The 12,500-nt window shown below is 42.8% G+C and overlaps 2 protein-coding genes across 2 annotated transcripts in view; both read left to right on the top strand.

The window, feature by feature from the left end:
• LOC130247436 (1-phosphatidylinositol 4,5-bisphosphate phosphodiesterase beta-1) overlaps positions 1–1,901 on the top strand; it is a 41,201-nt gene extending 39,300 nt beyond the window's left edge. The window contains exons 26-28 of the mRNA XM_056480657.1: positions 132–327; positions 1,129–1,279; positions 1,821–1,901. Of these exons, the coding sequence (XP_056336632.1) occupies positions 132–327; positions 1,129–1,279; positions 1,821–1,901 (428 nt within the window). The remainder of the gene's footprint in view (positions 1–131; positions 328–1,128; positions 1,280–1,820) is intronic.
• Positions 1,902–5,792: 3,891 nt separating this feature from the next.
• Positions 5,793–12,500, top strand: part of LOC130247435 (1-phosphatidylinositol 4,5-bisphosphate phosphodiesterase beta-1-like) — a 29,320-nt gene continuing 22,612 nt past the window's right edge. The window contains exons 1-3 of the mRNA XM_056480655.1: positions 5,793–6,065; positions 6,163–6,239; positions 11,170–11,259. Of these exons, the coding sequence (XP_056336630.1) occupies positions 5,793–6,065; positions 6,163–6,239; positions 11,170–11,259 (440 nt within the window). The remainder of the gene's footprint in view (positions 6,066–6,162; positions 6,240–11,169; positions 11,260–12,500) is intronic.

Here is a 12,500-nt window from a genome sequence, read left to right as displayed (position 1 = left end):
GGCGTATAACAGATGAGCTGCCACAGTCTCAACATCAACAGCAGCTAAATTACCAAGTCAAGCTTTGCTTCAGTCGGGCCTTCTCAGTGCCTGTACAGTCTTTACACTGTGTTTCGTTGTGTGTCTCTCAGAGGTGGACGCTCAGTCTGTAGAGGAGCTGAAGCAGAAGAAGGCGTTCACGCGGGAGCAGAAGAAGCAGTATAAGGAGCTGAAGGATCTGATGAAGAAACACAACAAGCAGACCAGCGAGCTGATCAGCGAACACGCCGCCAGACAGAAGCAGCTGCACTCCGAGTTCCTGCGCCAGCGCGTCGCCCTGCAGAAGACGTGAGTGTGTGTGTGTGTGTGTGTGTGTGTGTGTGTGTGTGTGTGTGTGTGTGTGTGTGTGTGTATGTGTGTGTGTGTTTAGAGTCAGGACGCAACTCACTTCATCTTTATTTCTATAACAATTTAGCAGAATGTGTCAGCAGCTTCATGTAGACGAAGACAGCTCTGTCTTGACTCTGGGAGAGATGTAGTATGGTAATACATGTAGATGTCAGTGTTGATGTGTTTGTTCTTGGCGGAATAGATCTGCTTCACTGCTGCCGCTGCTTTTATTATTATGGCTGAGCCAGTATATTCACACACACACACACACACACACATACACACACACACACACACACACACACTGTCTGAGAACACGCTGCTGCTGCTGCTAGAGTATATATATATAACCCCGTAGCAGATCTGCACACAGGTGGAGCTGGGGTGGAGGAGGGCCTCTGCATTACAGCGGATAATAACACTGAGCATTAAGATACTGAGGAGCGAGCTCATTGGCTGCCGAGACCACATTAACCAATCACCTGCGCCATAGTTGATGATGTGGAGCAGATTAGGTGACCTGTTTCATGACAGAGCTTCCTATTGGAAGAGTCCAGCAATGAAGGCAGCAGGAGAGTAGCTCAGATGCGGGTGTAGTGCTAGACGAGTGACCACTGACTCAGTTCAGCTCAGTGTACATGCTAACATGACCAACATGAGTGTAGATGGGAAGGCTGATCTCGAGTTTAGCTGCAGATATGGGCACATCCTACCATCATATTTCTGTGTGTGTGTGTGTGTGTGTGTGTGTGTGTGCAGCCAGAGTGTGTTGTCTCAGGACGCAGCGCTGCAGCAGCAGGAGTCCTCCAGGCTCAGTGAACTGAAGGAGCAGCAGCAGCAGAATCTCCTCAAGCTGCGGCAGGAGCAGTACTACAAAGAGAAATACTGCAAACAAGAACATGCCAAACAGGTAAACACACACACACACACACACACACACACACACACACAGTGTTCAACATTATTCTCCAGCTCATACAGCACACACACGGCCCTGGGCTTCACCTCTCTGGGCTCTTCATCCTCCAGAATTTTAGCCTTTTATTCTGCAAGAGTAAACTCCATCACCTGAATATCCACACTGCAGTGATCCCTCATGTTAACACACAGTGCAGGATAAACAATAAGGAGGTATTTATTTAATTTTAGGCTGAAGATGATTGAGATATCAGTGGTTCACATTAATTAAAAATCATGCCAAATCCTCCAGCAGATGTGTTCATCAGTCTCTGATGATGTGCAGCTGTTTCTGTGAGGGTTAGGGTTAGGGCTAGGCCACAGACACTATCATTAACCTGAGAGAAAATCAATGGAAGTCTAAGTAATGTCCTCACTAAGATGTGTTTGTGTATGTGTGTGTGTGTGTGTGTGTGTGTGTGTGTGTGTGTGTGTGTATGCTGTGTGTGTGTGTGTGTGTGTGTGCGTGTGCGTGTGTGTGTGTGTGTGTGCAGCTGGTGGACAAGCTGGCATCCGTGGCGGAGCACTGTCAGAGTAACCAGCTGAAGAAACTGAAGGAACTGAGTGAGAAGTAAGTCGGTGGAGCAGCACTCTCATTCTTCCAGTTAATCTCCTGTTTGACAGGAAGGACAGTAGATGTGGTTTAGGTGGGTTTGAACCATAAGTGTTGATTTAAGCTTTTCTGACCCTCACAAGCCAGCTTCAACCTGCTGTTTCTTCTACAGCAGTGGGAAATATTGAGTCCAGTGCAGGTCTTCATTTTAAAGAGGAATATACAGTAAACACACCTGCAGAAATGTTCCTTCGTGAAGCTGTTATTTATGCAAGAAGAGACTCCGCTTCAGAAAAACCCTGGGAAATGTTTCTCTGACTGCATACAATTAAAAATAGCTCACCATTTAAAATATTTTAATATGCAAGGAGTAAAAGTGTTCAATGTTTGTCAACCTCTTTCGTCTGACCTAATGCTGTAAATCAGCTGTAGATGTTCAGAAGAGCCTGATGCTGAGGAGATCTGCAGATGTAATGTCAATAAAAGCCCAGACTCTTGTGCTTCTTCTAATGTATTAATAATCAATAAACCTGATCATTAGTATCACTAATGCAATAATATTAATTAATAATACAAAGCAAATTATAGTTTAGATTTGTAAATAAAATGATGAGAAATGGTGAAATGGAGATCCAGATACCGCCCAGTGGGTTTATTGTGAAGTGCAGAAAATCAGGAAAAAACAGGACAAATGAAAAGAAGCTAAAGGATAACAAAACCAATCCTGGGCACACACAGACACCATGGGAGTAACTCAGAAAACTACAGACTATGAAGGGCTAACAGAACTGGGTATAACTACACAAAGAAACAATTACCTAACAAGCTGATGAGGGGGTGGACACAATTAATAACCACAACCAATTAATTAACAACCAATAAGGAGCAGGGAGAACTGATGTGAAGGGGTGTGACATTAAGCAAAGCAAACAAAAACAAAACACAGACAGGGTTACGTTACTCAGTGTGGAGCTGCGGCGGGCCAGAACATAGAGCTGTGGAGGGCCTGGAGTGTGGAGCTGCAGAGGGCATGGAGTGTGGAGCTGCGGAGGGCCTGGATCGTTGAGCTGCGGAGGGCATGGAGTGTGGAGTTGCGGAGGGCCTGGAGTGTGGAGCTGCAGAGGGCCAGAACATAGAGCTGTGGAGGGCCTGGAGTGTGGAGCTGCGGAGGGCCTGGAGTGTGGAGCTGTGGAGGACCTGGATCGTTGATTCAATTCAATTCAATTGCCCTTTATTTGTATAGCGCTTATACAATGTAGATTGTGTCAAAGCAGCTTCACATAAAAGGTCACAGTAAATAGGAACAGTGTAGTTCAGTTTGTAGTGTTTAAGTTCAGTTCAGTTTAGCTCAGTTCAGTGTGGTTTAATAATCACTACTGAGAGTCCAAATACTGAAGAGCAAATCCAACGATGCGCAGCTCTACAGATCCTGAACCATGCAAGCCAGTGGCGACAGCGGAGAGGGAAAAAAACTTCACTAAAGGCGGAAGAGAAGAAAAAAAACCTTGAGAGAAACCAGGCTCAGTTGGGCACGACCATTTTAATTTCTCCGCTGGCCAAACGTCTTGTGCAGAGCTGCAGTCTCAGTGGCGGAGGCTGGAAGCTGGCCTCAGCGAAGACTCGTCTGTCTCTGGAGCGTCACAGGAATCAGTCTCATGTTCTCCACTCTTCCATGACCATCACAGTAGCTGCTCAGGATTCGGCCAGGTCCAGGATATGGAAACCTTGGGATCATCTCGTCGTTGGTCTTGGATCGAATCAGTGACTCTGCATAGTCTGAGGGCCTCGGGAAGAGTATCACCAGGTGGAAATGGAGAATAAAGAGAATAATTAGCGTAGCTGATGTTCACAGTGTATATCAACAAGATGCATAACCTGTGTGGAAGCCCCCTAAGTGGTGCACTAAGTGTATGCTTTACTGAACAGATAGGTCTTTAATCTAGTTTTGAATTGGGAGAGTGTGTCTGAGCCTCGGACATTATCAGGAAGGCTATTCCAGAGTTTAGGAGCTATAAATGAGAAGGCTCGACCTCCTTTACTCGACTTTGCTATTCTAGGTACTACCAGAAGCCCTGAGTTTTGAGATCTTAAAGAGCGAGTTGGATTGTAGCGAGACAGAAGATTGGTTAGATAAACAGGAGCTCGATTATTTAAAGCTTTATATGTAAGAAGCAATATTTTAAATTCAATACGAAACTTAACAGGCAGCCAGTGTAAGGAGGATAAAATTGGGGTGATGTGATCAAATTTTCTAGACCTGGTTAGAACTCTGGCAGCTGCATTTTGTACTAATTGAAGTTTGTTAATAGAGGATGCTGAGCAGCCAGCAAACAGTGCATTACAGTAGTCCAGCCTAGAGGTCATAAAAGCATGGACCAGCTTTTCTGCATCTGAGATGGATAGCATACTTCGTAACTTAGCGATATTTCTCAGATGAAAGAAAGCAGTTTTTGTGACATGGGAAATATGATTTTTAAAAGTTAAATTACTGTCTAATATGACACCCAGATCTTTTATAGTAGAGCTAACGCTAACTTTGTATCCCTCTAATTGTAGGTGGAGTTGTGAGATCTGCTGTGTACAGGATTTAGGCCCAATAAGTAATAATTCTGTTTTGTCTGAGTTTAAGAGAAGACAATTGTTGGTCATCCAGTCTTTAACATCTTTAATACACTCAGTTAGCTTGGACAGATTAGACGTCTCGTCAGGTTTAGTTGAAATATATAATTGAGTATCATCTGCATAGCAGTGAAAGCTGATCCCATGTCTTCTAATAATGTCTCCCAGGGGTAGCATGTATATTGTAAACAGCAAAGGGCCTAAAACTGATCCTTGAGGCACCCCGTATTTTACTGGGCTGATTTGTGAAGGCTGTCCATTTATATTTACAAACTGGTAACGGTCAGATAAGTATGACTTAAACCATTGTAGGGCCTGTCCCTGGACACCTGTAGACTTTAAGCGATTAATAAGGATACCATGGTCAATGGTGTCAAATGCCGCACTAAGATCGAGTAGAACTAATAGCGAGATGCACCCTTGGTCAGCAGCTAAGAGTAAATCGTTGGTTATTTTCACTAATGCAGTTTCTGTACTGTGATGAGCTCTGAAACCTGACTGAAACACTTCAAAAACATTGTTGGTCTGCAGAAAGGAGCATAATTGAGCAGAAACAACTTTTTCTAGTATTTTAGATATAAATGGAAGGTTTGAAATAGGCCTATAATTAGCTCAGTTGCTGCGGTCCAGTTGTGGTTTCTTAATAATAGGTTTAATAACAGCTAACTTGAAAGAATTTGGAACATGACCTAAAGATAAAGAAGAGTTGATAATGTTAAGAAGAGGTTCTCCTATAACAGGTAGCAATTCTTTCAGTAACTTTGTTGGAATTGGGTCCAATATACACGTAGCTGATTTAGAGCTATTTATAATTTTGTCTAGCTCTTCCTGTTCTATGATTTTAAAGCACTGTAGGTTATTTAGATTCAGAGGCGTGTTTACTGGATCTGAAGTATAAGGCGGTGCAGAAAGTTTAATATCTCCTATTTTCTGTCTAAAGCCTTCTATTTTATCACTGAAAAAATTCATGAAGTCATCACTACTAATTTGCGGTGGAACGTTTTGTTCCAAAGATGACCGATTATTTGTTAATTTAGCGATGGTGTTAAATAAGAATCTAGGATTGTTATGATTATTTTCTATCAGTTTGCGGAGGTGCTCAGCCCTGGCAGATTTTAAAGCCCTCCTATAGCGGGACATGCTGTCTTTGTACGCAATTCTAAAGACTTCTAAATTAGTTTTAGAAATTAGTTGAGCTGTGGAAGGCCTGGAGCGTGGAGCTGAAGAAGGTCTAGGGGCTCTGGTTCAGCAGGCACTGCTGGGTCAGACAACCCCAGTGGGTCACGAGGCACTGATGGTTCAGACAACCCCAGTGGGTCACGAGGCACTGGTCGTTCAGACAACCCCAGTGGGTCAGGAGGCTTTGCTTCAGCGAACACTGGCAGTTCAGACAACCCCAATGGGTCGGAATGCTTTGGTTCAGAGGACAATGGTGATTCAGAGAGCCCCAGTGGGTCAGGAGGCTCAGGGTCAGGAAGCACTGGAGGTTCACAGGGCTCTGGCGGCACTAAATAGTCACACGGCTCTGGTAGCATTGAGAAGTCACATAGCCATTCGTGGGGCTCAGGTGGTAGCTCTGGCCATTTGTGGGACTCGCCAGGATTTGGCGCCCGCCATTCGAGGGATTCAAGACAATCTGGCATCTGCCAATCGTGTGTGTGCAGCTGGTGGACAAGCTGGCATCCGTGGCGGAGCACTGTCAGAGTAACCAGCTGAAGAAACTGAAGGAACTGAGTGAGAAGTAAGTCGGTGGAGCAGCACTCTCATTCTTCCAGTTAATCTCCTGTTTGACAGGAAGGACAGTAGATGTGGTTTAGGTGGGTTTGAACCATAAGTGTTGATTTAAGCTTTTCTGACCCTCACAAGCCAGCTTCAACCTGCTGTTTCTTCTACAGCAGTGGGAAATATTGAGTCCAGTGCAGGTCTTCATTTTAAAGAGGAATATACAGTAAACACACGTGCAGAAATGTTCCTTCGTGAAGCTGTTATTTATGCAAGAAGAGACTCCGCTTCAGAAAAACCCTGGGAAATGTTTCTCTGACTGCATACAATTAAAAATAGCTCACCATTTAAAATATTTTAATATGCAAGGAGTAAAAGTGTTCAATGTTTGTCAACCTCTTTCGTCTGACCTAATGCTGTAAATCAGCTGTAGATGTTCAGAAGAGCCTGATGCTGAGGAGATCTGCAGATGTAATGTCAATAAAAGCCCAGACTCTTGTGCTTCTTCTAATGTATTAATAATCAATAAACCTGATCATTAGTATCACTAATGCAATAATATTAATTAATAATACAAAGCAAATTATAGTTTAGATTTGTAAATAAAATGATGAGAAATGGTGAAATGGAGATCCAGATACCGCCCAGTGGGTTTATTGTGAAGTGCAGAAAATCAGGAAAAAACAGGACAAATGAAAAGAAGCTAAAGGATAACAAAACCAATCCTGGGCACACACAGACACCATGGGAGTAACTCAGAAAACTACAGACTATGAAGGGCTAACAGAACTGGGTATAACTACACAAAGAAACAATTACCTAAACAAGCTGATGAGGGGGTGGACACAATTAATAACCCCAACCAATTAATTAACAACCAATAAGGAGCAGGGAGAACTGATGTGAAGGGGTGTGACATTAAGCAAAGCAAACAAAAACAAAACACAGACAGGGTTACGTTACTCAGTGTGGAGCTGCGGCGGGCCAGAACATAGAGCTGTGGAGGGCCTGGAGTGTGGAGCTGCAGAGGGCATGGAGTGTGGAGCTGCGGAGGGCCTGGATCGTTGAGCTGCGGAGGGCATGGAGTGTGGAGTTGCGGAGGGCCTGGAGTGTGGAGCTGCAGAGGGCCAGAACATAGAGCTGTGGAGGGCCTGGAGTGTGGAGCTGCGGAGGGCCTGGAGTGTGGAGCTGTGGAGGACCTGGATCGTTGATTCAATTCAATTCAATTGCCCTTTATTTGTATAGCGCTTATACAATGTAGATTGTGTCAAAGCAGCTTCACATAAAAGGTCACAGTAAATAGGAACAGTGTAGTTCAGTTTGTAGTGTTTAAGTTCAGTTCAGTTTAGCTCAGTTCAGTGTGGTTTAATAATCACTACTGAGAGTCCAAATACTGAAGAGCAAATCCAACGATGCGCAGCTCTACAGATCCTGAACCATGCAAGCCAGTGGCGACAGCGGAGAGGGAAAAAAACTTCACTAAAGGCGGAAGAGAAGAAAAAAAACCTTGAGAGAAACCAGGCTCAGTTGGGCACGACCATTTTAATTTCTCCGCTGGCCAAACGTCTTGTGCAGAGCTGCAGTCTCAGTGGCGGAGGCTGGAAGCTGGCCTCAGCGAAGACTCGTCTGTCTCTGGAGCGTCACAGGAATCAGTCTCATGTTCTCCACTCTTCCATGACCATCACAGTAGCTGCTCAGGATTCGGCCAGGTCCAGGATATGGAAACCTTGGGATCATCTCGTCGTTGGTCTTGGATCGAATCAGTGACTCTGCATAGTCTGAGGGCCTCGGGAAGAGTATCACCAGGTGGAAATGGAGAATAAAGAGAATAATTAGCGTAGCTGATGTTCACAGTGTATATCAACAAGATGCATAACCTGTGTGGAAGCCCCCTAAGTGGTGCACTAAGTGTATGCTTTACTGAACAGATAGGTCTTTAATCTAGTTTTGAATTGGGAGAGTGTGTCTGAGCCTCGGACATTATCAGGAAGGCTATTCCAGAGTTTAGGAGCTATAAATGAGAAGGCTCGACCTCCTTTACTCGACTTTGCTATTCTAGGTACTACCAGAAGCCCTGAGTTTTGAGATCTTAAAGAGCGAGTTGGATTGTAGCGAGACAGAAGATTGGTTAGATAAACAGGAGCTCGATTATTTAAAGCTTTATATGTAAGAAGCAATATTTTAAATTCAATACGAAACTTAACAGGCAGCCAGTGTAAGGAGGATAAAATTGGGGGTGATGTGATCAAATTTTCTAGACCTGGTTAGAACTCTGGCAGCTGCATTTTGTACTAATTGAAGTTTGTTAATAGAGGATGCTGAGCAGCCAGCAAACAGTGCATTACAGTAGTCCAGCCTAGAGGTCATAAAAGCATGGACCAGCTTTTCTGCATCTGAGATGGATAGCATACTTCGTAACTTAGCGATATTTCTCAGATGAAAGAAAGCAGTTTTTGTGACATGGGAAATATGATTTTTAAAAGTTAAATTACTGTCTAATATGACACCCAGATCTTTTATAGTAGAGCTAACGCTAACTTTGTATCCCTCTAATTGTAGGTGGAGTTGTGAGATCTGCTGTGTACAGGATTTAGGCCCAATAAGTAATAATTCTGTTTTGTCTGAGTTTAAGAGAAGACAATTGTTGGTCATCCAGTCTTTAACATCTTTAATACACTCAGTTAGCTTGGACAGATTAGACGTCTCGTCAGGTTTAGTTGAAATATATAATTGAGTATCATCTGCATAGCAGTGAAAGCTGATCCCATGTCTTCTAATAATGTCTCCCAGGGGTAGCATGTATATTGTAAACAGCAAAGGGCCTAAAACTGATCCTTGAGGCACCCCGTATTTTACTGGGCTGATTTGTGAAGGCTGTCCATTTATATTACAAACTGGTAACGGTCAGATAAGTATGACTTAAACCATTGTAGGGCCTGTCCCTGGACACCTGTAGACTTTAAGCGATTAATAAGGATACCATGGTCAATGGTGTCAAATGCCGCACTAAGATCGAGTAGAACTAATAGCGAGATGCACCCTTGGTCAGCAGCTAAGAGTAAATCGTTGGTTATTTTCACTAATGCAGTTTCTGTACTGTGATGAGCTCTGAAACCTGACTGAAACACTTCAAAAATATTGTTGGTCTGCAGAAAGGAGCATAATTGAGCAGAAACAACTTTTTCTAGTATTTTAGATATAAATGGAAGGTTTGAAATAGGCCAGTGAAATTAGCTCAGTTGCTGGGTTCCAGTTGTGGTTTCTTAATAATAGGTTTAATAACAGCTAACTTGTAAGGATTTGGAACGTGGCCTAAAGATAAAGAAGAGTTGATAATGTTAAGAAGAGGATCTCCTATAACAGGTAGCAATTCTTTCAGTAACTTTGTTGGAATTGGGTCCAATATACACGTAGCTGATTTAGAGCTATTCATAATTTTGTCTAGCTCTTCCTGTTCTATGATTTTAAAGCACTGTAGGTTATTTAGATTCAGAGGCGTGTTTACTGGATCTGAAGTATAAGGCGGTGCAGAAAGGTTAATATCTCCTATTTTCTGTCTAAAGCCTTCTATTTTATCACTGAATAAATTCATGAAGTCATCACTACTAATTTGCGGTGGAACGTTTTGTTCCAAAGATGACCGATTATTTGTTAATTTAGCGATGGTGTTAAATAAGAATCTAGGATTGTTATGATTATTTTCTATCAGTTTGCGGAGGTGCTCAGCCCTGGCAGATTTTAAAGCCCTCCTATAGCGGGACATACTGTCTTTGTACGCAATTCTAAAGACTTCTAAATTAGTTTTAGAAATTAGTTGAGCTGTGGAAGGCCTGGAGCGTGGAGCTGAAGAAGGTCTAGGGGCTCTGGTTCAGCAGGCACTGCTGGGTCAGACAACCCCAGTGGGTCACGAGGCACTGATGGTTCAGACAACCCCAGTGGGTCACGAGGCACTGGTCGTTCAGACAACCCCAGTGGGTCAGGAGGCTTTGCTTCAGCGAACACTGGCAGTTCAGACAACCCCAATGGGTCGGAATGCTTTGGTTCAGAGGACAATGGTGATTCAGAGAGCCCCAGTGGGTCAGGAGGCTCAGGGTCAGGAAGCACTGGAGGTTCACAGGGCTCTGGCGGCACTAAATAGTCACACGGCTCTGGTAGCATTGAGAAGTCACATAGCCATTCGTGGGGCTCAGGTGGTAGCTCTGGCCATTTGTGGGACTCGCCAGGATTTGGCGCCCGCCATTCGAGGGATTCAAGACAATCTGGCATCTGCCAATCGAGGGGTTTGAGAAAATCAGGCACCCTCAATTTAGGGGTTTCAAGAGGATCTGGCGCCTGTCATTTGGGGAATTCAGAAAAATCTGGCACCTGCAGCCGTTTAGGAAACTCAGGAGATGGAGGCGGCTGATCAGAAAACTCAGGCGGCGACAGATCGGGGAAACTCCAAAGGGACTTCTGTGGTTGAAACTACCACTGGCGGACACTCTGCGACAAGTTTGAAGCCGACACAGGCTGAAGCCGCAGCATGCTGATGCTTTAAGCCCCACTTGCCAAGACTTGCTTTCTTTGAGTCGCTGAATTAAAAAACTGCTGGATCCATATTTTGGTCAGTAGTTCTGTTGTGTCTGTGATGAGAAATGATGAAATGGAAATCCAGATGCAGTCCAGTGAGTGGGTTTATTGTGAAGTGCAGAAAATCAGGAATGATGAAATAGTGAAAAAACATGACAAACAAAAACAAGCTAAAGGATAACAAAACCAAACCTGGGCACACACAGACACACAAACTACAGACTACAAGCTAGGAAAACTGCAGACCATGAAGAACTAACAGAACTGGGTTTAACTATAACCAACACAGACAGGGTTACAGCCTTATTGTCTTCTAAAGAAGTGGTTTTAAAAATGAGGATGTCAGAATATTTTAATAACTGAGCGCTTAATATCTGCAGAGAAAACAAAGACTTGAAGAAGAAGATGGACAAGCAGCGTCAGGAGAAACTGAATGAGGCTCGAGCACAGGGGAAAACACTGACGGATGAGTGAGTGATTTACTGTTATTATGAGCTGATGAATGAGTGAGTGAATTACTGTTATTATTAGCTGATGAATGAGTGAGTGATTTACTGTGATTATGAGCTGATGAATGAGTGAGTGATTTACTGTGATTATGAGCTGATGAATGAGTGAGTGATTTACTGTTATTATGAGCTGATGAATGAGTGAGTGAATTACTGTGATTATGAGCTGATGAATGAGTGAGTGATTTACTGTGATTATGAGCTGATGAATGAGTGAGTGATTTACTGTGATTATGAGCTGATGAATGAGTGAGTGATTTACTGTGATTATGAGCTGATGAATGAGTGAGTGATTTACTGTGATTATGAGCTGATGAATGAGTGAGTAATTTACTGTGATTATGAGCTGATGAATTAATGAGTGAATTACTGTTATTATGAGCTGATGAATGAGCGAGTGAATTACTGTTATTATGAGCTGATGAATGAGTGAGTGAATAACTGTTATTATGAGCTGATGAATGAGTGAGTGAATTACTGTTATTATGAGCTGATGAATGAGTGAGGAAATTAGTGTTATTATGAGCTGATAAATGAGTGAGTGAATTACTGTTATAATGAGCTGATGAATGAGTGAGTGTATTACTGTTATTATGAGCTAATGAATGAGTGAGTGAATTACTGTTATTATGAGCTGATGAATGAGTGAGTAATTTACTGTGATTATGAGCTGATGAATGAGTGAGTGAATTACTGTGATTATGAGCTGATGAATGAGTGAGTGATTTACTGTGATTATGAGCTGATGAATGAGTGAGTGATTTACTGTGATTATGAGCTGATGAATGAGTGAGTGATTTACTGTGATTATGAGCTGATGAATGAGTGAGTGATTTACTGTGATTATGAGCTGATGAATGAGTGAGTAATTTACTGTGATTATGAGCTGATGAATTAATGAGTGAATTACTGTTATTATGAGCTGATGAATGAGCGAGTGAATTACTGTTATTATGAGCTGATGAATGAGTGAGTGAATAACTGTTATTATGAGCTGATGAATGAGTGAGTGAATTACTGTTATTATGAGCTGATGAATGAGTGAGGAAATTAGTGTTATTATGAGCTGATAAATGAGTGAGTGAATTACTGTTATAATGAGCTGATGAATGAGTGAGTGTATTACTGTTATTATGAGCTAATGAATGAGTGAGTGAATTACTGTTATTATGAGCTGATGAATGAGTGAGTGAATTACTGTT

The sequence above is a fragment of the Danio aesculapii genome, chromosome 20 (genome assembly GCF_903798145.1).
Source record: "Danio aesculapii chromosome 20, fDanAes4.1, whole genome shotgun sequence".
Taxonomy (NCBI): Eukaryota; Metazoa; Chordata; class Actinopteri; order Cypriniformes; family Danionidae; genus Danio; species Danio aesculapii.
This window is presented reverse-complemented; position numbering and strand designations above follow the sequence as displayed.